The 26,088-nt window shown below is 39.2% G+C and overlaps 2 protein-coding genes across 8 annotated transcripts in view; one reads left to right on the top strand and one right to left on the bottom strand.

Annotated features, from left to right (window-relative positions):
* MRPL22 (mitochondrial ribosomal protein L22) overlaps window positions 1-114 on the bottom strand; it is a 40,314-nt gene extending 40,200 nt beyond the window's left edge. For all 4 annotated transcript variants that reach the window (XM_042250669.1, XM_004009010.5, XM_004009009.5 and 1 more), the window contains exon 1: window positions 60-114. Coding sequence is in view for 2 of the 4 variants with exons in the window: in XM_004009010.5 (XP_004009059.3) it covers window positions 60-87 (28 nt within the window). In the remaining 2 variants the exon portion in view is untranslated. The remainder of the gene's footprint in view (window positions 1-59) is intronic.
* Window positions 115-3,636: 3,522 nt separating this feature from the next.
* Window positions 3,637-26,088, top strand: part of GEMIN5 (gem nuclear organelle associated protein 5) — a 38,791-nt gene continuing 16,339 nt past the window's right edge. For 2 of the 4 annotated variants that reach the window (XM_042250668.2, XM_042250667.2), the window contains exons 1-15: window positions 3,637-3,871; window positions 4,560-4,720; window positions 5,524-5,705; window positions 8,491-8,642; window positions 8,852-8,968; window positions 9,093-9,225; window positions 10,231-10,396; window positions 11,263-11,475; window positions 12,240-12,325; window positions 17,384-17,466; window positions 18,632-18,765; window positions 20,028-20,101; window positions 20,805-20,986; window positions 22,765-22,904; window positions 23,959-24,130. In XM_042250668.2, coding sequence (XP_042106602.1) covers window positions 3,706-3,871; window positions 4,560-4,720; window positions 5,524-5,705; window positions 8,491-8,642; window positions 8,852-8,968; window positions 9,093-9,225; window positions 10,231-10,396; window positions 11,263-11,475; window positions 12,240-12,325; window positions 17,384-17,466; window positions 18,632-18,765; window positions 20,028-20,101; window positions 20,805-20,986; window positions 22,765-22,904; window positions 23,959-24,130 — 2,161 coding nt within the window. In that variant the 5' untranslated portion in view covers window positions 3,637-3,705. Of the gene's footprint in view, window positions 3,872-4,559; window positions 4,721-5,523; window positions 5,706-8,490; window positions 8,643-8,848; window positions 8,969-9,092; window positions 9,226-10,230; window positions 10,397-11,262; window positions 11,476-12,239; window positions 12,326-17,383; window positions 17,467-18,631; window positions 18,766-20,027; window positions 20,102-20,804; window positions 20,987-22,764; window positions 22,905-23,958; window positions 24,131-26,088 lie in introns of all 4 variants that reach the window. The other 2 variants (XM_004009008.6, XM_012178843.5) reach the window with 1 other exon arrangement.

Here is a 26,088-nt window from a genome sequence, read left to right as displayed (position 1 = left end):
TTAATTCAAATTCCCACCTCACTCCCTTCCTCCACCACTTAACCATCAAAAAATCTTACCCAAACGTTCCAGTATAACCGCCGCCATGTTTCTCCTCCCTCTACGGAAGCCTCTGAGTTCAGAACGCCGTGTGCGCAAAACGCATGCGCAATTCCCGGGGTTTTAGGGTTTTGTTGGGGTTTTCCCTTCTTATCGCGATACCCAGCCGCACCTTCATTCGTGGTGTTGTCTTGGAAACCGTCAACAAGAGGCTGGTGCTTAGGGCGGGGTCCCGTCAGCCTGCTTCCTAATGGATTACTCAATAAGGGCCAAAGTTTAGCGAGTTTCCGAAGATTCGTCGAGATCCAGAAAAACTGCGAAGCCTCCCAAATGGTCTGAAAGGATTAGGAAAACAGACCGTGAACCAAGCCAACTAACCTGGGAGGACTTCAGTTTCTAAAAACAAAAATAAGTATCACTGGGGTACAGGCTTGTAAAGACCACTAGAGATTGTATGAAAGTTCTTTTAAAGAACTCTAAGCATCAAGGTGCCAGTCACTCAGTGGTATCTGACTTTTTGCGACCCCATGGACTGTAGCCTGGCAGGTTCCTCTCTCCATGGAATTTTCCAGGCAAGAATTCTGGAGTGGGTTGCCATTCCCTTCTCCATGGGATCTTCTCAACCCAGGGATCGAACCCAGGTCTCCTGCATTGCAGACAGACTCTTTACTGTCTGAGCCACCACGGAAGCTCACTATGTATGAAATAAGCCACAAGGATATATTGTACAGCACAAGCAATATGGCCAATATTTTATAATAACTTTCAGTTCAGTCGTTCAGTCCTGTCCAACTCTTTGCGACCCCATGGACTGCAGCACGCTAGGCCTCCCTGTTCACCACCAACTCCTGGAGTTTACTCAAACTCACGTCCATTGAATGAGTCAGTGATGCCATCCAACCATCTCATCCTCTGTCGTCCATTCCCTTCTCCTCCCGCCTTCAATCTTTCCCAGCATCAGGGTCTTTTCCAAAGAGTCAGTTCTTCACATCAGGTGGCCAAAGTATTGGAGTTTCAGCTTCAGCATCAGTCCTTCCAAAGAATATTCAGGACTGATTTCCTTTAGGATGGACTGGCTGGATCTCCTTGCAGTCCAAGGGACTCTCAAGAGTCTTCTCCAGCACCACAGTTCAAAAGCATCAATTCTTCTGTGCTCAGCTTTCTTTATAGTCCAACTCTCACATCCATACATGACTACTGGAAAAACCATAGCTTTCACTAGATGGACCTTTGTTGGCAAAGTAATGTCTCTGCTTTTTAATATGCTGTCTAGTTGGTCATAACTTTTCTTCCAAGGAGTAAGCGTCTTTTAATTTCACAGCTGCAGTGAAAAAAATAAAAGTCTGAAAAAAAAAAAAAAAAAAAGGCTGACACTGGTTCCACTGTTTCTCTATCTATTTCCCATGAAGTGGTGGGACCAGATGCCATGATCTTAGTTTTCTGAATGTTGAGCTTTAAGCCAACTTTTTCACTCTTTCACTTTCATCAAGAGGCTCTACTGTTCTTCTTCACTTTATGCCACAAGGATGGTGTCATATCTGAGGAGCATATCTGAGGTTATTGATATTTCTCCCGGCAATCTTGATTCCAGCTTGTGCTTCATCCAGCCCAGTGTTTCTCATGATGTATTCTGCATATAAGTTAAATAAGCAGGGTGACAATATACAGCCTTGACATACTCCTTTTCCTATTTGGAACCAGTCTGTTGTTCCATGTCCAGTTCTAACTTGCTTCCTGACCTGCATACAGATTTCTCAAGAGGCAGGTTAGGTGGTCTGGTATTCCCATCTCTTTCAGAATTTTCCACAGTGTATTGTGATCCACACAGTCAAAGGCTTTGGCATAGTCAATAAAGCAGAAATAGATGCTTTTCTGGAACTCTCTTGCTTTTTCCATGATCCAGCAGATGTTGGCAATTTGATCTCTGTTCCCCTGCTTTTTCTAAAACCAGATTGAACATCTGGAAGTTCACAGTTCACATACTGTTGAAGCCTGGCTTAGAGAATTTTGAACATTACTTTACTATCATGTGAGATGAGTACAATTGTGTGGTAGTTTGAGCATTCTTTGGCATTGCCTTTCATAGGGATTGGAATGAAAACTGACATTTTCCAGTCCTGTGGCCACTGCTGAGTTTTCCAAATTTGCTAGCATATTGACTGCAACACTTTTACAGGATCATCTTTCAGGATTTAAAATAGCTCAACTGGAATTCCATCACCTCGGCTAGCTTTGTTCGCAGTGATGCTTCCTAAGGCCCACTTGACTTCACATTCCAGGATGTCTGCTTCTAGGTGAGTGATCACATCATCGTGATTATCTGTGTCATGAAGATCATGGAGTTAATCTTCAAAAATTGTGAATCACTGTTATACACTTCAAATTAATATTGTAAATCCACTACACTTCAATAAATAAAAATAAGGAACAAATGGTTCAAATACTAAGTATGATGCTAATCTTCAGGTTTACCTCCAAGAGTTAATAGTTAATATTCAGCAGGCACTAGCTACCACATATAGCCAGCAGGCATTTCAGTAAATCTCATGTAATCCTCACAGTTAGATCCAACCCAACTAGATCTGGATCGTGATCTTACTTCTTCAGCTGAGAAAAAGGATTTATAACAGGTTAAATTCCCTGAAATAATAACTGGCAAAAACAGTGGTCAACCTAGGGGAAAAGATTTGTAATAGGTTAAAGTCTCTCACATAATAACTGGCAAAAACAGTGGTCAATCGAGGGGAAAAAGATTTATGATAAAGCTTCTCTTCAGTAGCATGGATAGTTCAGGTTTCCTTTGCTACATATTCAAGAGTTCGAGATACCCAATGCAAACAAGCAATACGAAGAAGAATAAGTGCATAAATGGAGCATTTTAGGCCCTTTGAGGTGGAAGGAAACTGGTTCTTTTTTCTCCACAGCATTTAACACAGTCCCTTCATAGAGTGGTACTTAATCACATCAAAAGAGGGTTACTCTATTCTGCTTCTCCTTGAGTATCAAAACCCAAAGATAGAATTTCCACCCAGTTTCAAAAACTCTTGTTTTTTATTTCTGATTATAATTTTTACCTTTTTGTTAGTTGGCTTCTTGCAGATACTTTTAAACCATCTCCAGAGCTAGCACGGTAGAGAATAAACTAGCAGGGCGGGGAGGTGACTCCATTGCTGTCGTTAATGAGAATACCTAACCTCTGGGCTGGGCTTCCTTGGTGGCTCAGACGGTAAAGAATCCGCCTGCAAGGCGGGAAACCTGGGTTGGATTTCTGAGTTGGGAAGATCCCCTGGAAAGGGGCTTGACAACCTACTCCATTATTCTTGCCTGGAGAATTCCTTGGATAGAGGAGCCTGGCGGGCTGCACAGTCCATGAGGTTGCAAAGAGTCGGAAACGACTGAGCGACTAAGCACACAGTACAACCTCTAGCTAACTAGGCTCCCTTGGTACCAGACCCTCCAGGAGGAGCTGGGAAGCCGACTGCAACCCGGGGCCCCGCCTCTCCCAGGCTCGAGGCGGCTGGAATCGAGCGCGCCGTGAGGTCTGAACCTTCGCGCGCGCCGTAGCGGCGGGCTCCGAGTCAACCCCGCCCCCTCCCCGGCTCCAGCGTGGGGCTACGAACGGTCTGCTCCAGTGGTTGCTTCCCTCGTCCCTGGTTGCCCGTGATTATGGGACAGGAACCGCGCACGTTGCCGCCCTCCCCTAACTGGTACTGCTCCCGATGCAGCGATGCCGTGCCCGGGGGCCTCTTCGGCTTCGCGGCGCGGACTTCGGTCTTCCTTGTCCGCGTGGGCCCGGGCGCGGACACGATCCCAGGGACGCCCCCATTTCGAGGTAAGTCCCCACCTCTTGACCCCAAACTACCTGCACTAACTGCGTTCCCCGGGGGCGCCAAGAGGGCGTGCCCGCCATAGATGGGGAAACTGAGGCTCGGGCAGAGAGAAGGGTCTATTCATAGTCATCTAAACTGAGTTGTGTCCGGGTCTCCAAGGCTGAGCTCTACACCACGCTGTGGCTAAGCGGTCCCGCCTCCTGGCTCTCTCAGCGTGCATCCGCTGGCTTACTAAAAAGTTATCCATGTGTCTTTCCAGGTATTTATAACACCTAGGCCTTGCTTTCTACAGCTCCAGGCCCTAAGCGAGATCTGCTTCCAGGGTCCAGCTAGGTTTTGGTTATGCCTTGGGATACGGCATGCCAGACACTTCCTAAAGACTTCTAGCCAGATCTAAATACAAATCCCTTTTACATTCTTCATTGGAGCTGCTCCTCAGCCTGAGAACTAGGCACATCGAGCGATATGAACGTATTTTACAGTTAAAAAGACTGAGTCCCAAGGAGATAAAACGACTTGTCTGAAGTCAGATAGCAGAGCCAATATCTGCACATGAGATTTCTAATTGTGGGTTTCTGGATATTTTTGTTATTCCATGGAATAAGTGAGGCCGCAATCACCAACAACAGTAAAAGATGCTGGCGGGAATCTTAGATAGCTCTTTAACCTGCAGCCTGGTTTTCCTTTAAGTCATAGGCGAATTGGTGGGACACACGGAAAAGGTGTCTGGCTTCACGTTTTGTCATCACCCGGGTCAATACAACCTCTGCGCCACCAGCTCCGATGATGGGACTGTGAAAATCTGGGAAGTAGAGGCAAAAACAGTTGTGACGGAACATGCACTCCATCAGGTACCATGGCTTACTGGTTTCTCAGACTATTAATAAGTATCTGTGTCAGAGTTCTCCTGCTTCAAGTATAGTTTTGCTAGCTCCTCTGTGCTAACTTTTATTTATATATATAATTGAGTATAATTTTAAAAATATATAAACGTTATTATAAATATATATATTAAATATTTGTTAAATATATAATAAAATTTATATAATATATATGGTAACTTTTATAATTGTGTTTGTTCATTAGATCAGAAGGTATATATTGTAAAGGGACCTCAAAATTTTTTTGGAAGGCGATACATATAAATCAGAGATCAACAAACTGCACTGCTGCCTGCTTTTGCAGAGTTTCACTGGAATACAATCACAGCCGTTCATTTTAGTATTGCCTACAATTTTAACTATTGCTGCTTGCAGGCTACAATGGCAGAATTGAGAGTTAAAACAGACAATATTGCCCACACAATCTAAAATATTTACTCTCTGGCTCTTTACAGGAAAAAGACTCTTGATATAAACTGTGAGTGAAACTTATTTTGAAACTAGATGGTTAATTGATATACCTGCCTAGAAAATATAGAAAAGAACTCAGTTAATCTTAGGAAGAATTTTGCACTAATCTACAAAGGAAGAAAAAAATTTAATCATTCTTAGCCTGAATTCTCCTATCGTTTGATTATAATATTGCTATATGGGTGGTCCTAACAGTATTTATTAAGTACCTATAATATGCCTAGCATCATACAGATTAAAAACTAAGTAAAAATTAAGCAATAACAAATGAGAAGCAAATATATCTTTCCTTTGTTTTAAAGCATACAATATCAGCATTGCATTGGTCTCCTCGAGTAAAGGATCTGATAGTATCTGGAGATGAAAAAGGAGTAGTTTTCTGTTACTGGCTCAACAGAAATGACAGCCAGCACCTCTTTATAGAACCTAGGACAATTTTCTGTCTTACTTGCTCGCCTCATCATGAAGATTTAGTAGCTATTGGGTGAGTACTGTGCCATTTGCACTAATAATTTTTGTTTATGATGTTATTTTGTATTTTCTTTACCTTCTCCTATCCCTTTATTCCTCACAGGAAACCATTTACAGGTATTAACCACTCTCCCTGCACCCCTCGTATTGTTATTCCTGTGACCTCCAGGTCCTCACTGTATTTTTGTTTCCCTGGTTTCTGTGATACTGTACTTTCCTTATTCTTCATACCTGATTTCTTCAGTGAATCTCCAAATGTCAGCAATGTCCTCTTTCACCTTTTACTCCTCTGTACTTACCTTTGGTTATATTAATAACATTTATTCCCATAGGGTCAAATGACTCAGCTCTGCTCTGATTCTCAGCTCTTCCACTCAATTGGGAAAGCAATGTGGCTTTGGGATCCGTCTCCCCTGTGATCATCAAGGTTGTCTTCACATGAGCTGCCTCAGTAGGCGGTCCTCTCTCCCTTACTGCTCCATTTACTTATCTCTCAAAGATGTCCATTCTGTCTAGTTTAAAGATGAGACATAAGCACAAGCATCTAAGAGGAGAAAGTCCAACAGGAGAGAATTCCAGACACTTGGAGGCGGGATAGATACACATGGTGACAACTTTTCCACAAACTCTGTTGCAGCGATGTGCATGTAGACATGAAGCCAGAGGGGGCATATGGGGGTCAGGGAGCATTAAATGGAAGATAACAAAGGCATGTTTCTATGCTGATAGAAATGAGGCAGAAGAGGGGGAGTTTGTTGCAGGGGTGAACAGTGATGAATACAGGAGTGCTGAGAAGTCAAGAGGGAATTGGCCCCAGATCACAAGTAAAACGAACCAGCTTAGAATGTGGAGATAGGTGTAAGTAGTTTCACAGATCTGCTTAGAAGAGAAGGGTGTTTCATTCTGATGGCTTCTGATTTTTTGTGAGGCACAAGTCAAGTTCAGAGTGGGACAGGAGCTGGATGCAGGACGAAGGTATGAAGAGTCATCTCAGAGAACAGGAAAATGAACTTTCTGATGGAAATTGCAGGTCCTATGGTCCTGGTTGAGTGCCAAGCCGAGGATCATGATCGTGAATTTTAAGTAAACTACTCAAACTGATTGAGAAAGGGGGTGGTTGGATTCAACCAGGTTTGGATTCAACCCCTGAGAAAAAGGGGGAACAAAGGAGATAAGGATTTTATTTAAGGAGTGATTATGATGATGGATCATGAATCTGCTCTGCATGCAGGGATGAACAGGAAGACAGGTGTGTGTGAGTAACACTGAAAATGGAAAGGGTCTGTGATGGGAGGTCTCCATGAAATGGGAGCATTGTGGTGAGGGTACAAGAGACAGAGCAGAAAGGGTGGTAGGCAGGGGTCAGAGAAGGGTAAATCAAACTGACCTTGAAAGATGAGCAGAAATTCACAAGAAGAGGTGAGTCTTTCAAACAGTCAAACAGGACTGAATCAAAATGATTTATTTTTAAATGTTCTTCAAAACAGTGATTAGTCCCTGAAGCCTTGATTGAAATTGCAAAATAGCTTGATCATATGTCTGTTGTTAGGTTATATAACTTGATGGTTTTCAAAGTCTCTATCTTCAAAGATTTGATATATTCTATGATTTTATTTTTTTTTAATAAAGTTGTAACTGGGAAAAAAATTTTTTAATAAAAAGAGAAATAAAGCTGTAGGATTATCTAGTGTATAGGAAAACAGGTATGCCTACTTTGGAGACCATTTTGCACTTTCTAGTAAAGCAAAAATGTGACTAAGATTCTGGCAGTTCTGTTACTAGGCATCAAACCTGAAAGTGTCTTAAGTGTGTGATAAGATTATTAATTAAGATTATTATATATTTTATAATCTTATAATAATAATATTATTAATAGCATTTTATGTTTGTAACAGTAAAAAAGTGAGAGCCTTTCAAAAGGAAAATGAGTAAACTTGAAGTATATTCATACACTGGAGTACTATGCAATAGTATAAATGACTGATCAGGGACTAGAGTTACATGTGTTAACATGGATGACTCACAAAAAGAATGAGTGGAAAAAACAAGCTACAGAAAAATAAACAACATGTTACCATTTATATGAAGCTTTTAAAGTACAAAGTAATTTTGTTTCTCATTTAGGAATATATACAAAGGGAGTCTAGAACTAATATAACACAAGATAGAGGAACTACAGTTTACCTCTGTGGAAGAGAGGGAGAAAAATTTGATTGGGATGAGATATACAGAGGATTTCAACTGTACTGCAAAGTTTTGGTTTTTTTTTCTTAAGCTAGAGAGTAGATATTTCTTTATTGTGTCTGAAATACTTCATTATTTAAAGAAAAAACTATTAGAATGTCTCAATTTCTTCTAATTTGAAAAGAATGACAGTCTTGAAATACCCAGATCTACAGGTTAGAATTCTGCAGCTTTTGTTAGAAAAGTAAGATCACTTGTAAAATAAAAAGATATTTTTAGTGTATTAGGACAAATTCATTTACAATTAGGGGGATTGCTGGCCCCTTTCAGGACTACTTTTCTTTAACGTTTCCCTCGAGCACAAGCATGCTCTGCTGTCAAACTTCATACTGGGCAACATGCATAGTATAACATAGTACCTGGAATTTGATCATTTGATCAAAATATGAAATAAGTATACTTTGGAAAAAGGACAGAACAAAATATTCCTTGCTCTCTTTCCTCCCTCCCCTCCATGCACTTAACTTGTAGAAATGCACAATAACTCCTAAGCCAAAAGTTTCCTGGAAAGACAGTCTGTATTTTTTAGCAATATTTCTAACCTTGTTTTTTAGCTACAAAGATGGCATAGTGGTTATAATTGACATCAGCAAGAAAGGAGAAGTTATGCACAGGCTTCGAGGCCACGATGATGAGATCCATTCCATAGCCTGGTGTCCCCTGTCGGGTGAAGACTGTTTATCCATAAACCAAGAGGAAAATTCAGGTAGAGATGATTTAAGAGGGTTCAGTACTCTTTAGACCCAAAGAACCAAGTGGGTAGAATAGTGCAATTTGAATTACATTTAAAACTAGATTTTACAGATCAAATCTATGAAAATGATAGTTACAGGAACCCTTGCAAACTAGTTTTTTCTTTAATGAGTTCATTTTTAATGCAAATTAAAAACAAAATTACCATCTCTATCCTAGAAGAACCTGAAATTCCCAATGGGAAAGTTACAGCACAAACTCCAGTAACAAAAGGCTGCTACTTAGCCACTGGGAGCAAAGACCAGACCATTCGGATCTGGAGCTGCTCTAGAGGCCGAGGTAAGGCTAATATTCGACATTTCCCTTGTGATATAACTTCTATCAATCCAGTAAAAGCTTTTTTACTGTCTTATTATCCTGAGTGTGTGTCTTGACTGTCCATGAAACTTCTTTTAATCTGCAGGGGTGATGACTTTGAAATTGCCCTTTCTTAAAAGAAGAGGAGGGGGTGTAGACCCAACTGTTAAAGAGCGCCTTTGGTTGACACTCCATTGGCCCAAGGATCAGCCAACTCAGCTGGTATCCAGCTGTTTTGGGTAAGTTTTTTTTTTTTTTGTCATGCTCTCTAACACATTTTGTTTTCCTCTCTAGTCTCAGGAATTCCTAGGCTTCTCTTTCTAGACACATAAGATGGAGACAGCAGTGGCTAAGAGGCCCATTATATTATGATGGACCATTTGTAATGGAAAAGTCATGGAATTAATACCTGTGCTGTCTAGTAAGAGTTATGAAAAAATCAAATAAGGACAGCCTGCTTGTTAAGTGTGGACTCTGAAGTCAGGCAGATTTCAGAATCAGTCTGTTACTTATCAGCTGTTCATAAGCAAGATTCTTCACTTTTCTGAGCTTCAGTGACTTCACATGAATAAGGGGGCGGTTATAGTGTTTCCTTTCTCTTAGGATGATTATGACCATTTGTTAAGCAAAATGTATTGAGCACCTGTTTCTAGGTGCTTGAGATGACAAGTGAATTTAACAGACAAGGTCCCTGCTTTAAGAGGCAATGCAGGTAGAGCATATAGGATCTCCCAAAGTGTTAGCAGTGACGCTACTACCCACACTGCTCCAAAGCAGACAAATGTCTTAAAGCCTTTGTGGTTGTGCAAATTATGGTGGCATTTTATAATTAAAGCTATTAGGAAAATCTGTTCAGAAGGTAGTCTAGTACGTTTGCATGGTTCAAAAAGAATGAAAGGATATAGTAAAGCTCCTTTTTAAAAATTTTAGCCACACCACGTAGCTTGCAGGATCTCAGTTCCCTGACCAAATCGGGCAACTACAGCGAAAGCAGAGTCCTAACCACTAGACCACCAGCGAACCCCAGAGCTCCCTCTCCACCTCTGTCTGATCTGCTTGGTTCTCCTCGCCATAGGCAATAATTTCTTTTGTTTTTGCGTCTGTTTTAGAATATGTAATTTGTCTCTCCTTAAAGGAACAATGAACAGAAAGTATTTTGCAGCTGAGGGCCCGCACTCTGGCCCAAAACCACTTGTTTTCAGATTGCTCATGAAAGAGAACTGCTACTTGTTTTTCCTTCACAGAGGTGAACTGCTGCTATGGGATCTCACTCAGTCTTGGAGACGGAAATATACCCTCTTTAGTGGTTCATCAGAAGGGCAAAATCATTCAAGGATTGTGTTTAATTTATGTCCTCTGCAAACTGAAGAAGACAAACAGCTGCTGCTTTCCATATCAATGGACAGAGATGTAAGAACAGCTTATTCTGCATTCAGTACTGTATATTGGTGATTTATGACTTGGATAGGATTAGAGGACTTTTTCAGACTATCATCAGTTCTCACACCTCACCTCACCCCCAGGTTCCAATTTCAAAGTTACTGTTTCTGATTGGCATTAAATACATTAGCAGTAGAGGGAAGTAAAGGGAAGGGGAGGAACAACCAAGATGTCTTTTTGTTAAAGCAGATACGATAAGGAAGAGATGTGAGCATGAAAGGATGTGAGAGGTCATCATGGTTTAGCCTTAAAATATCCTTGTCTATATAGTTTAGGTAGCAGAATCATCTGCTCTTGGCAGAGTCTCTGTAAGAGAGAATTGGCTTTATCTGAGTAACCTTACTGTTTTTCAGTAATCAAAGCTTGTTTGATAGACTTTGTTTTCTCCCAAGTCACTGTGTTAATAAACAAGTGAAGATTAAAAACTTAGCACTCCTCGTCCAACGGAAATGATAACATATTTTGCTTTTTGAGATAAACTCTGATTCTTCCACTGTCCTAAGACCGTCATCTTTTTTCTTTACTTTTTTTTTGAGTTTACCAAATGAGATTATCAATGCTGTAATATTGTGGAAAGGCCAGTGGACTCTGGGAAATAGGAAGCCTGAGTTCTAGTGTATTGTGTGCCTTCAATTCACTTGGCATCTTAGGGGATAAATGTATTCCAAGATCCCTTTGAGCTCTACAGTTTACTGCCTTTTTTTTTTTCTAATTCCTTCTGGAATAGGTAAGTTACATTCTCCTGCTGCGCTCATTGAGCCCATTCTGTCTGAAACATTGATTGTTTTTCCCGTTTCTCCGATCTTCATAAAGACCCTAACCCTTAACCTTTTCAGGTAAAATGTTGGGACATGGCCACTCTGGAGTGCTGCTGGACCCTGCCTTCCCTCGGTGGGTTTGCCTACAGTCTGGCTTTCTCTCCTGTGGACACAGGCTGCTTAGCGATAGGCGTTGGGGATGGCATGATCCGCGTATGGAATACACTCTCCATAAAGAACAACTATGATGTGAAAAATTTTTGGCAAGGTGTCAAGTCCAAGGTTACAGCGGTAAGGATGCGTTCTTTGAACTTGCCATACACTGGTTTCAAATAACTAATTCTCTCTTAGAGAATACCTATTCACACAAATGAACTCTATAGGGAATTTACATTTCAGGAGTATTTTTGATGCAATTTGAAACTGGGAAAGCACAGGCACCCTCCCTAACCAAACGCATTACCTCCTAATTCAGAAATTTAGCTTTGTTTTGTGAAATTACATTTTTATTCAAGTCACCCTATTTTCTGATAGTAAGAAATTTAAAATAACCTGGATGTGCGTGCATTCATAGGAGGTACATTAAATTATAATATAACCACATGAGGAATAATAATGTTTGTGATTTTAAAAAAACCCACAGTACAGAAGTGTAGAAAGCAAAAATGTTCTCTTTTCCACCCTTGACTCTATTCTCCTGCTTCCATAATCCAAAGAATAATAGAATCATATTTTCTAAATTGTTCTGGAATCTTTTACTCCCCATCCAACAATGTATCACGAACATCATTTAAACATTTGATCCTATTTTTGTTTTTCAATTATATATAAAGTTTACTCACAAAAAATTTCTAGAAAGATACAGAACTGGTAGTGGGGTGGTTTGGATGGTGAAATTACAAGTGACTTTATTTTTAATACAATTTTTCTCTTAAATAATGAGAATTTGTTACTTTTAAAATTAGAAGACACCAAGAGCAGTAAGTGTTTCCAGCTGAATGCTGAAGTATAACTTAATGAATCCCTTAACAGTGCCCCTTCGTATTTCCTTGTAGCTGTGCTGGCACCCGACCAAGGAAGGCTGCTTAGCTTTTGGAACTGACGATGGAAAAGTGGGATTGTACGACACCTACTCCAACAAGTAAGAAATAGATGATCTTTATTTAGCCCATTGACCAAAATGTTAAGTGAGTTCATTTTGAGTTCATAGACCCAGATGTTTATCATAGTAAGACTGAGAATCATCTTTAAGATTCTGACTCTGAGACTGGGGCTTAGAATTCAGAATTTTATTTTTAAAACATTTTTTCAGGTTATTGTGATGGTTCAGCCCATCTGACCTGTGAACACCACTGAAGTTTTTTTTTTTCAGGAAAACATTTGCTTTTGTTTTCCCTCAACATTTTTTTACAAAAGTTTTCAGGCATCCAAGAATGTTAAGTTATACATAGGGGCTTCCCTGGTGGCTCAGATGGTAAAGAATCTGCTTGCAATGCAGGAGACCCAGGTTTGATCCCTGGTTGGGAAGATGCCCTGGAGAAGGAAATGGCTACCACTCCAGTATTGTTGAGTGTAGAATTCCATGGACAGAGGAGCCTGGCGGGCTACAGTCCATGAGGTCACAAAGAGTCAGACATGACTGAGCGGCTAACACTTTCACTTTCAAGAATGTTAAAAGCTTAGAATAAAGAACATCTCTGTTTCTTCCATTTTGAATTACCAGTTGTTAACATTTTGCCATACTTTTGGTACACTTAACAAAAATTAGCAGTAATCCATAACATGATGTAATATCCTGTGCATATACAAATTTCCTCAGTTGAGCCAAAAATGTTTTTCTAGCAATTTTTTTCAAACCTTTTTTTAATCAGGGGTCACACATTGTGTTTTTTAATGCCTCTTTAGCCTCTTCTTGTAGAATAGTCCCCCACTTCTTTCCGTAACACTGCCTTTTCAAATTGAAGATTCCAGATAAGTCGTTTCTAGCATATTCTACATTTTGGACTTGTCTAGTTAATTCTTTGTGGTGACTTGTAATTCAGTTCACTCTTTCCTGTATTTCCTATATTCCTTGTCTTCCCTGTATTGCCTATAAACTTTCTGGAACAGCACTGTGTCTTTAGTCACAGGTGGCTACTGAAGTGTGCTAAGTGTAGAATACACTTGAGAGTTCAAAAAAGAAAAGAATGTAAGATGCCTCAATATATATTTTAATTATATTTTAAAAGGTAATACTTTTTATACACTGAGCTGATTCCTAAAATTGAATTTCACTTGTTTCTGATACTTCTGTTAACATGGCTACCAGAAAGCTTTAAGTTGCAGATGGGGTTTGTATTTATGGCTCACAATATAAATCTATTGGACACAGCTATTCTGAGTGCTTGATTAGATTCCAAACCTGCACTGTTCAGTTTGGTAGCCACTGGCCACATGTGGCTACTTATGCTTAAAGTAATTAAAATTAAATAAATTAGAGATTGAGCTCCTAGTCACATGTGCCACACTGCCAGTGCTCAAGGGCCGTATCTGGCGAGTTCAGTTCAGTTCAGTTCAGTTCAGTCGCTCAGTCGTGTCAGACTCTTTGCGACCCCATGAATCGCAGCACGCCAGGCCTCCCTGTCCATCACCAACTCCCGGAGTTCACTCAGATTCACGTCCATCAAGTCAGTGATATCGTCGTCCAGCCATCTCATCCTCTGTCGTCCCCTTCTCCTCCTGCCCCCAATCCCTCCCAGCATCAGAGTCTTTTCCAATGAGTCAACTCTTCGCATGAGGTGGCCAAAGTACTGAAGTTTCAGCTTTAGTATCATTCCTTCCAAAAGAAATCCCAGGGCTGATCTCCTTCAGAATGGACTGGCTGGATCTCCTTGCAGTCCAAGGGACTCTCAAGAGTCTTCTCCAACACCACAGTTCAAAAGCATCAATTCTTCAGTGCTCAGCCTTCTTCACAGTCCAACTCTCACATCCATACATGACTACTGGAAAAACCATAGCCTTGACTAGACGGACCTTAGTCGGCAAAGTAATGTCTCTGCTTTTGAATATGCTATCTAGGTTGGTCATAACTTTCCTTCCAAGGAGTAAGCGTCTTTTAATTTCATGGCTGCAGTCACCATCTGCAGTGATTTTGGAGCCCCCAAAAATAAAGTCTGACACTGTTTCCCCATCTATTTCCCATGAAGTGATGGGACCGGATACCATGATCTTCGTTTTCTGAATGTTGAGCTTTAAGCCAACTTTTTCCACTCTCCTCTTTCACTTTCATCAAGAGGCTTTTTAGCTCCTCTTCACTTTCTGCCATAAGGGTGGTATCATCTGCATATCTGAGGTTATTGATATTTCTCCTGGCAATCTTGATTCCAGCTTGTGTTTCTTCCAGTCCAGCGTTTCTCATGATGTACTCTGCATATAAGTTAAATAAGCAGGGTGACAATATACAGCCTTGACGTACTCCTTTACCTATTTGGAACCAGTCTGTTGTTCCATGTCCATATCTGGCTAAGGGCTACTTTATTGGACAGCACTGTTCTAGGCCAGGGATTAGAAAACTGCGGCCCATGAGCTAAGAAAGTATTTAGTCGCTCAGTCGTGTCCAGCTCTTTGCGATCCCATGAACTGTAGCCTGCCAGGCTCCTCTGACCATGGGATTTCTCAGGCAAGAATACTGGAGTGGATTGCATTTCCTCCTCCAAGGGATCTTCCCAACCCAGGGATCAAACCCAGGTCTCCTGCATTGCAGGCAGATTCTTTACCGTCTGAGCCACCAGGGAAGCCCATGAGTTAAGAATAGTTTTATCTTTTAAAAATCAATGAAAAAGAATCAAGAATATTTCACAACGTGTGAAAAGTAAATATAATTCAAGTTTCTCTGTCAGTAAAGTTTTATTAGAGCCCCGCCACACTCATTTCATTACATCTTATCTGAGGCTGCTTGTGTGCTACACAGCAAAGTGAATGGACTGTGACAAAAACTGCTTGACTCACAAAGTCTGAAGCACTGACTACCTGGCCCTTTACAGAAAAAGTCTGCCTACTCCTGTTCTAGATCATTTGCACCTAAGTGAGAATCATTCATTACACTGTAGAGCTAACCTTTTCATGTGCCAATTCTTTAGGTACTTGTGTATAACTTGTTGTTTATTGTTTAATCACTAAGTCATATCCGACTTTTTGCAACCCTATGGACTGTAGCCCACCAGGCTCCTCTTGGGATTTCCCAGGCAAGAATACTGAGTGGGTAGCCATTCCCTTCTCCAGGGGATCTTCCCAAGCCAGGGATCGAACCTGTATCTTCTGCATTGGCAGGCAGATTCTTTACCAGTGAACCACCAGGGAAGACCCTGTGTTTAACTTACCCACAGTTAACTGTTTTTCTCCATTTTTAATCTTTTTTTTAAAAGGCTACACTGTTTCAAAGAAGTACTTAATAAAATAAAATTATATATCAATTTAAATAGCTTTGTGTCAGTACAAAATTACTAATTCTAGTAAATTACTATCTTTTGCTTATTATAAGCTAAATATTCAAACTGACAGCAGCAAAGGTATATAATAGGAGGAAGGACGTTACTGTAGATATATTGCTAGGTATTCAGCCAGAAACACTTTTTCTATTTCCTTTAGCCAAAGAAAATTTGGTTTATTGTCTAGACTGATCATGATAAATGTGTCAGATACATGGAAATAAAGAAGTCAACAGCTCATTCAGTCACAGATACTGGAATTCTAAAATCACACACAGAGTATAGTATATGTTAAAGGTAATAACTGCACTGCCCTGTCTGGACACATCAGATATCATTAATCAACCACAACCTTCAAAAATACCCTGAAGAGCAAGGTTTCTTTTTTAAAAAATAAATAAAAACCAAAAACTCGAACGACCATATGACCCTGCAATTTCACTCCTCAAGATATATCCAAAAAAAACCAAAAACAGTCATTCTAAAAGATACATGCACCCCAATCTTTAAAGCAGCATTATTTACCACTGCCAAGGTATGGGAGTAACCTAAATGTCCATCAGCAGATGAAAGGATAAAAAAGATGTGTGTACACACACACAGGAATGCTACTCAGCCATAAAAAACAATGAAATTTCACCATTTGCAGCCACGTGGTTGGATATAAAGGACATTATTTCATTAAGTGAAATAAGTCAGACCGAAAAAGACAAGTACTGTATGATATCACTTATATATGGACTCTAAAAAATACAACCAACTACTGAATATAACAAAAAAGAAGCAGACTCACAGATACATTGAACAAACTAGTGGTTACCAGTGGGGGGAGGGGTGGATTATAGAGATGGAGGAGGGGAAGGTATAAACTATTGGGTGTAAGGCTCAAGGATGTATTGTATAACATGGGGAGTATACCCAGCATTTCGTAATAACTAAATGGAAAGTAATCTTAAAAAATTGTAAAACATTGAAAAAATTTTTTAAATAAATACCATTATTAGGTAGAAAGGATGGAAGAAATGAACGTTTGTGAAGAATAAAAATACTAATCTAGAGGAAAAAAACCTAAAAACCTATCTACTCTGAAATCTTGGGAAGTCCCTGACTGTCCAGTGGTTAGGACTGCACGCTGCTACTGCAGGAGGCACAGTTTCAATCCTTGGTCCAGGATCCTGCAAGCTGCTTAGAACAGCCAAAAATAAAAAAATTAAGCCTTAGTTTGAGAATGTGATGTTAATGACAGGTTAAGCCAAAAATGATTCTAGTCTTTTACTTGACTATAAGGTGGAGATATTTGCATAGTGATAATAATATATGCTTAGTAGTAACCTTAGTTCTGGGCTGAACAGTTTGCATTTTCTGTCTTGTCCTGTTTTTCTCAAGTTTTGATAGCCTTTACTTTTGTATATAACTACAGTAATATTAGAATACTTGACATTTAAGTGAAGTGAGAAATTCAGGGATAGGGTAAATGACCCTGGCCAGTTAAGGGATATTAATAACTTTTTTCTAGGTAAAGTATGTTTGGGACTTATTTTTTAGTTGCTCTTATTACATGGTATATTATTTAAATGTTTGCTTCTTTACAATCAGTTACTTAGAGATGGGTACTGTTATTTTTCTTTAGTATCAGCAACTAAGTTTGTAACAGGCAACTTTTTTAAAAAAGATGGTCTCTTTTCCACTGTACCTTTTTAAATCTTTCTGTTTATAATTTCCCTTCCCCCCAGACCTCCACAGATTTCCAGCACGTATCACAAGAAGACTGTGTACTCGTTAGCCTGGGGACCACCAGTACCTGCCATGGCACTCGGTAAGTATCTGAATCATTCTCTAACAAATATAAGACTATTCTCTTTCAACTTAATCCTAGGATATTCAACCTGGAAAAAGTCATAAACATTCTAGTGCAATAAATCCTTATGCAGGCTGCTGTGTTGTCCCTGGGGTCCTTGAGGGCAGTTGTAACAGGTGATCAGTTAGAAACCATTCACCTAGAATAAGCCTCTCCAAATTTTAGTATTTGGTCTCTCTGAGCTGAATTTTTTATTGTGACTACAGTTATCTCATGCTAGGTCCTGATACCTAATCTAATAATTTTCACTAAAACTTGCTATCGCCTTTTAATTTTATCAGCATTATAATGTTGGGAATTCTTTGGCAGTCCAGTGGTGCAGACTGCATGCTCTCACTGCCAAGTGCCAGGTTCAGTCCCTGGCTGGGCAACTAAGATCCCACAAGCCACTCAGTGTGGCCAAAAAAATAAACACTTTATTTAAAAAAATTTTTTAAAGAATTATAATGTTAATGATCATCTGTTTCAACCTACAGTTAAAGCAGGGTTAGAATTTCTCAGATGATCTCTTGTTGCCTGTGAATACATTCTGACCCTTTTCTAGCCCCTCAGTCTTGCCTTTCTTATTCCTACAATGGTAGGTCTTGCAGAATTTATAAATTGAATGTGTTCAGCAAAATCTTTAGTAGTCTTTTCTTCAGCATCTATAGTGGAACATCTGTACATCTGCCTAACTGCAGTGTAAGTCATCAGAACTCAAGCAGCATTATAGAGTTCATTCATTCATTTAGCAAATGCTGATCCTTGATTTGTGCCAAACAGTTCTACAGTAGTGAAAATAAAATGTGTCCTTACAAAAACCCATCAGAACCACTGTTTACTTCCTAAAATAAACAGGAAAGTTACTATAACACCAATTGCTTTGAGAATAGCTTCTTACATTTAATCATAGGAAGTCCTGCAGCTTCATATATTTAAATGCCAGACAGTACTTATTTCTGTAAGATAAGATAAATTCCCCAAAACTTTGAGAACATGTCTTCTGATCCCAGCTTTGGCACCCCTACTGTTTTGAGTGGCAGAAGATAAAACATGTCATAGTATAACATGGTCATATTAAGCAACAAACAGTTAAGCTGGTAAAGTACAAAACTGATAAGCTTTCTTTTCTTATTCCATGTAGGAGAAGGAGACAGACCTTCCCTCACTTTATACAGTTGTGGAGGAGAAGGGATTGTCTTACAGCACAACCCTTGGAAGCTTAGTGGAGAGGCCTTTGACATCAACAAACTCATCAGGGACACCAACTCAATCAAAGTAAGTTCTTGTGATTTGAAGTCTTCTCATGATCTCTCTGTTTTATCTTCTCATCTTGCATGATAAATGGCATTATGTGAGGTATCCATTATGCTGTCAGATTTCAGGCTTCTCTCAGTTGCAATGGTTATTTATTATAAACTTTCAGATCTTGAATATAAAGCACCCTTTTCACACCTGCCACTTTCTCCAGAGGGAGGTGTTTGTAAAACTTACTTTATACTATGTTATCCAAGTACAGCTATGAGGTATTTTGCTCAAAACAGAATTATCATTTTGGTTTTTTAGTGAAATAATTACAGATTTATACAAAAGCTGCAAAAATAATGCAAATAATTTCCTTATATCCTTCACCCAGATTTCCACGTTTAATCACATTTTCTTTACCATTATATCAATATATCTGTATGCCAGAACTGTCTTTTTAAGTGAAACCATAAATGTTGAGTTTTCCTTACTCTTTCAAATGAGCATTATTTACTTTTGCTCATTATTTTTGTATGGCTATTTTTGTTATAAAAATAATATTTAATCATAAATTGAATTGTTTTTAATGGCTATATTCCTTCATGTTTTAAATGTTATCTTAACATTCAACAGTGAATAAAAGAGGCAAAATTCCTGTTCCTAACAAGCTTTTAGTTTTGTAAGACTTAAATAATATAGATCAGAAGTTCACATAAGGAATTTGGGCTGGAAATGGAAATTTAGAGTCCCTTTATATGAGCGGTAACTAAAGAAGCTGTGGGCATGTATGAGGTGGTCTGTGGAGAGACAAGTAAGAAAAGAAGAGGGCCCAGGCAGCCTTGGGGAACAAAGGAACTGTTCTCTAATAAAAACAGAAGAAGAGAAAAATAAAATTCTGGAAAAGAAACAGAAGAGATGGGAAGAAAAGAGGGTGGCGTATGTGACTTCTCTTAAGATGACAGCCCCCGTGTTATCGAAGCCAGTGGACATGTTTCATGTCTTACTGTGGGATAAAAATCATTTTAATTAAGTTCATTTCACAAGGTTAGACACTGCAAATATTTAATACTCACTGGCCTGTCTTTTGTCCCAGTTAGGAAATCATATTTAGCATAGTTGTTCTTAGTAACTCTTTGGCAAATTACGTAGATTATTTATAAGAATGGCTGTTGTAATTAGAACATTCTTAAACCAAGGTTTGTTTGTTTTTTCCCCTCACACTGTCATCATTGATTTGTAAGCTGTGTGGCAAGAACAATGTTTTCAGTCGAGATTGGTTTGTTTTGCTTTTCTAGTACAAATTGCCTGTACACACAGAGATCAGCTGGAAAGCAGATGGCAAAATCATGGCTCTTGGCAATGAAGATGGGTATGTGTTTGTTTTTTTTAAAAAAAAAAAACTTTGTAATTGCACATATATTTGATCACAAGCTAGTGCCATCTGTAATGTTAGTTGGGAAAGCCTAGCTGTATTTGATATTCTGACTTATCCCTGATATCCTTAAATAACTCAGGAGCTGTCTGCATTATTGAGAACTGCAAAATAAGTTAAATATTTATAGCTCAAAGGGAATGTTTGCCTACTCTGTTTTGGTTGTAGTATGCTTCAAAGAATGCTTATCTCCAGAATTAAGTTCCCTAAATCTCCTTTCATTCTTTTTAAAGAAAAAAAAAGCAGAAATGCTTTTTAGCTCTTACTATATCCTTTCCAGTGTTTTGGTTTGGTTGTTTAGGGTGTTTTGTTTTGTTTTGCCCTTTCCGGTATTGATCATAGTAACATGGTACTGTTTCAGCCATTGGTTTATTAATTCTTCTTTTAGTTTTTCCCTGGTACCATTTATTATTTTTAGAGCATGATAAATACAACTTTCCAGAGGTTGTTGGGATTTATTAAAGCTGCTGAAAGAACTGCCTTTTGTACCTGATTTTTTGTAAGAGAGTAACCTCTGCAGTTAAGATTGGGTTATCCTATTCCATTTCACCTTTCTTTGACTGATGGAATGAGGATGATACCTGCTTGCACTGAACTGTAATTTGAGCATCCTTTCTTATCTTGGTGTTTCTTATTCCAGATCAATAGAAATATTCAAGGTTCCTAACCTGAAACTGATCTGCACCATCCAGCAACATCATAAGCTTGTGAATACCATTAGCTGGCATCATGAGCATGGCAGCCAGCCAGAACTGAGCTATCTGATGGCCTCTGGCTCCAACAACGCAGTCATTTATGTGCACAACCTGCAGACTGTCATAGGTAACTTTGGTTTCTTTCCATACTGGGGGTGGTATATGTGTTCAGCTACTTTTTGTTCCAATCTTCGTACATTTTCCTTTTTCTTTGGTATTAAACACTACTCTTACTATTTTTCTGCTTTCAAAAGTAATGTATTCACCTTATTTAAAACACAACAAAAATTTCAAACATGACAATACATGTTAACTTAGAAAGTGAAGTACCTCCCTTATTCCCATCCCTCATTAATAAACATTGCTGTTTCCTCCAAATTTTCTAAAGTATAGTTATTGCCAAGTCACTCTCCAAAAGATGGTGCCAATGTATATTCCCTTCCTTCAGTGTTTGAGTATTTGACACGTACAACACACATCCCATCCCATGCATGACTGCATCTAATTCTTACACTCCTGGGAGGTAGGTTTTGTTATCTTCATTTTCCTAATTGAGGCTCAGAGGGGTTAGCTCACTTCCATGCGTCCCACAGCTCATACATGATAGAGCCCAGATTCATTCCCACACTGTCTAACTGCAGCATCTGCATGTGTTCTGGTAACTACTAGTCCCTGCCTAGCAGGTTGATCTTTTTCATATTTTCATACAACTTATTCCTTACAAGGCTTAAACTTCTCTGAACTTCCTCAGCACCTAGAAGAAGTTAAGTGGTCAGAAGAGCCTTTTTTAATGTGAAAGAAGATAATTACTTTTTTTCTTAATATGAAGAAAAAAAAAACACATAACCCATCTTCATTGCCAAGAGCTATAATTTTTGTTTTTTAATATGCTTTTGTTTGTTTTGCCTGAAGAGACAAATCCAAAGTAATACTGGTATCATTTATGTCAGAGAGTTCCTTTCTAAGAGTTCTAAGGTTTCCAGTTTTACATTTAAGTCTTTAATCCATTGTGAGTTTATTTCTTTATAAGGTGTGAAAAAATGTTTTAATCTCGTTCTTTCACAGGTAGCTGTCCAGTTTTTCCAGCATCACTTACAGGAGAGCATTAACTTAATTCTTAAAAGCAGTGCAGATCTTTGTCTACTGAAATACTATCATCCTGGTTTGTTTTTTATTTCAAATCTACTGAATAACACAAAAAGGGAAACAATGACCAGGAAAAACTTCATTTTTATCTTCTTATATTTAAATAATTCACACTTAGAGGAAAGTTGCAAAAACAGTATGAAGGACTACCATATACCTTTTCACAGATTCAACAACTTATAACCTTTTGTCATATTTGCTTTGTGCTGTGGTGTATGTATTTTCCAAAGTGTTTGTGTATTTTGTAAGAATAATGATATTCCTTTATATAACCACAATTCCATTATAATAGTTTAATCTACCATGCTTATTCTAGTGTTGTCAGTTGATTCAATATTGTCCTTTATATCTCTCAGCCTTTTTTGTTTTTTCATCTTGATTTTTTTTTTTTTTAATACCAGCTGGTTATGTGGTAGATGCGTCCTCAGTTTGGTCTCATATATTCTTATGACTAGATTCAGGTCACACATTTTTAACTATACATGATAATACATCCTTCTTGGTATCACATCCTAAAGGCATTACTTCCATTTTGCTGGCTTTTAGAAAGAAAGAATGAGAGCTATCACTTCCTACAGTAAGCCCATGGATATGCCACAGTGGATATGCCTACACTCTTAACCACTAGACAGTGCTGCCCAGTGAAAATCACGTAGAAAGCATGTGGCAACATCTTGACTTGCCATGCTAATTAAAACCCTCCTTTATGTCTTTCTGTTGTTGTTATTGGTACCAATGCCATCATCCCCTGTCTTTTAGAGAGCAATCCTGAATCTCCAGTGACCATTACAGAGCCCTACCGGACCCTGTCAGGGCACACAGCCAAGATCACCAGTCTGGCATGGAGCCCACACCATGATGGAAGGCTGGTATCCGCCTCCTACGACGGTACAGCTCAGGTACTATTGCATCCCTGATTCTGTGGGTTCTTCACTATATACTCTAACTGAAACTCTTTCTTCTTCTCCCCTGTGATTTTTCTGAGCTCTCAGTTCAGTTCGGTTCAGTTGCTTGGTGGTGTCCAAGTCTTTGCGACCCCATGAACTGCAGCACACCAGGCCTCCCTGTCCATCACCAACTCCCGGAGTCCACCCAAACCCATGTCCTAGAGGGCATTTTATTAAACATATCTGGGCCCTTGTCAGGGTAAATTTGGGTTTTTTTGTAACTTAGGTGAAAGAGAATATTGATAGGAACTAGCTAAACTGATGTTTTTAAAGATTTCACTTTGACCTCCTGTCAGTATGATAGACTAAAGTTGATGTGAAAAGTACTCCTCCCATTCTGTTCTGTCACAGAAGGGTGACTATAAATCATGAAAAAAAATACTTCTAATAATAACTCGGTAGCTTACATCTTCAAGTTCTCAAAAATAAAGATGAGATGCCAAGCCAGAGCTGTGAAGTGAGTTTCGGATATCAGAACCAGAACAGACCTCAGGAACTGGGGATCCATCATCAGTGATGGATGTCTGTCTCAGTACTGAGTGGTAAATGAGCTGTCTGCACAGAGCTGAGAGCCGTGACTGGCTGCCCTTTGAGATGGAGACTGGAATCATTCAGGAAATAGCAAGGAAATTGATCATTTGCCCTGAGGTAGAAGAATCATCTGTGAGAAACTAGAACCCTTGCATCACACATGTAGATGTGGGCTCTGAATTAGAGGTATCGGAATCCCCAGCCCAAAGATAACATGCAGTACTGGTTCAAGACAGTGAAATCCACAGGGCATCATTAAAAGCTTACTCCAAATCATTCCTATGGGAACTCTATATCCCAGAATACAGAAACCTCCGTTAGGAAATAGCACTTTCTGAAACTGCAAGTACAAATTACAAGAGGAAATAAGAGTACACAGATTTTTTTTTTTTTTTTCAAAAATGTATACCAACACCTCCTCAGACAATAGAATAACCAAAAATTATCTATTCTCATGTGCGACTTTTGGTTTTAGGTGTGGGATACTCTCCAGGAAGAGCCTCTATGCAATTTCCGAGGACATCGAGGTCGATTGCTTTGCGTTGCATGGTCCCCATTGGATCCAGATTGCATCTACTCAGGGGCAGATGATTTCTGTGTGTACAAATGGCTCACTTCCATGCAGGAACACTCCCGACCTCCGCAAGGTCAGTCAGAACCTGGAGCCTATAAGGGCTTGCCTCATTCCCTTTTTCCTTTCCTCAGTAAGCTGTCAGTCATGCAAGGAGGACATTCATGGTGGGCAATAGAGCAGTATGGTGGGAATGGAAGCCTGGGCAAGGACAGTAGCCCGAAGAGGTCTGAAGACAACACCTGAATAGTAGCAAGTATTCCTAGCACCCAGATCTTGTTTTCTAAATCTCAATCTCTAAAAAGGAACCTACCAGGGCTTCTTGGAGAAATGGCTAGTTCCAGGTTAGGCGGAAAAAATCTAAGATAAGTCTGCAGCATCATTTGCCACAAAGGTATAACTGAGGTCATCAAAAGGACAAAGAAGCCAGCTTGAAGGGGCTGGCTACCCAAATGTGAGATAATCTGAACTTGAAAATAATTAACAGAATTTCACTTCTGGCTATAAGAGACTAACTGGAACCAGATTTTCCCACCCACCAGAAATAGCTAGAAAACTAAACAGGGTATATAAACAACTAGAAATGTACTCAAGAAATGAAACGATGCATCCACATAAAGACTTATAAAAGAATCCTTATACCTAATCTGTAACTGCCACAATCAGAAACAACACAAATGTCAGCTGGTAAATAAACTGTGGTATATATCCTACAGTGGAACTATTCAGCAATAAAAAGCAAGTAGCTACTTATAAATACAACAAAATGGGTGAATCTCAAAGATTATGCCTAGCAAAGTAAGCCTGGCACAAAAGACTAAACACTGTATAGTACTAATATAGAGTATGAAATGTAGTTGTAAATCATACGAATTTCTAAAACAGACAAAACTAAACTACAGTGATAGCAAATCAGTGACTGCCTGGGGCTCAGGGAGGAGGGGAATCTACACAAAGAGGCATGAGGGAACATTTTGAAATAATGGCAACAGTTTATTTGTGGTGGTGGGTTACCTATACAGCTGTCTAAACTCATAAAAACATTAAAAAATCTGGTATTTTTTCTTGTGTTAAATTATATCTCAGTAAGATGACTTGAAATCAAAAGATAAAAGCTTTCAAACTGAAAAAGTAAATAAGTAATAGTAAAGGATTAAAACATTAAATAGGAATTCTTGAGTCCATACTGACCACTATAAAGTAACAGTCTAAATAAATAGACAGAAGCAAAAGTTCTTTTCAGCAGAAGGCCACCTAGTAAGTGTAGACTGAACAATGGAACCGAAAATTGCCCTTTGGCCATAATCATAGTAACAATTTTTAGTAAAACTAGTGGGGACAAACCTGCAAGGTACCGCCCTCCTTATTCAAGTAACAAGTAAGTAAGTATTAGTCGCTCAGTCATGCCTGACTCTTTGCAACCCCATGCACTGCAGCCCACCAGGCTCCTATGTCCATGAACTTTTCCAGACAAGGATACTGGAGCGGATTGTCATTTCCTTCTCCAGGGGATCTTCCCGACCCAGGGATCAAACCTAAGTCTCCTGCACTGCAGGCAGATTCTTTACCAACTGAGCTACAAGGGAAGCACACCAAGTAATCAAAGTGAACCACAAATAATGAGACAAATAGAAATTATGTGCTACCTCCCAGGCTGCACCAGGATAAACACAGCCTCACTGGTTTGTATTGCAGCTCAAAGTATATAACCTAAATCTAATCATGCAAAAGATAAGGCAGACCCAATGTGAGGGAAATCAGACAAAATATCCTGTGATCTTCATGAGTTTCTAGTCATGAAAGTCAAAATAAAACCTGAGCCTGTTCTAGGCTGAAGGAAACTAGAGATGTAACAAGCCAGTGCAACCTGTAGTCCTGGAGTGATTTCCTTTTGCTATAAAGGACACTTCTGGTGTAACTGGTAGAACTTGAATGAAATGGGAATGAATAATCTATCAGTGTTAATTTCCTGATATTAATGGTTGTGCTGTGATGATGTAGGAGAATATCCTTCTTTGTAGGATATACACTAAA

Source organism: Ovis aries, chromosome 5 (assembly GCF_016772045.2).
Source record: "Ovis aries strain OAR_USU_Benz2616 breed Rambouillet chromosome 5, ARS-UI_Ramb_v3.0, whole genome shotgun sequence".
Lineage (NCBI taxonomy): Eukaryota > Metazoa > Chordata > Mammalia > Artiodactyla > Bovidae > Ovis > Ovis aries.
Note: the sequence above shows the minus strand (reverse complement) of the source record. Positions and strands in the feature narration are given on the sequence as shown.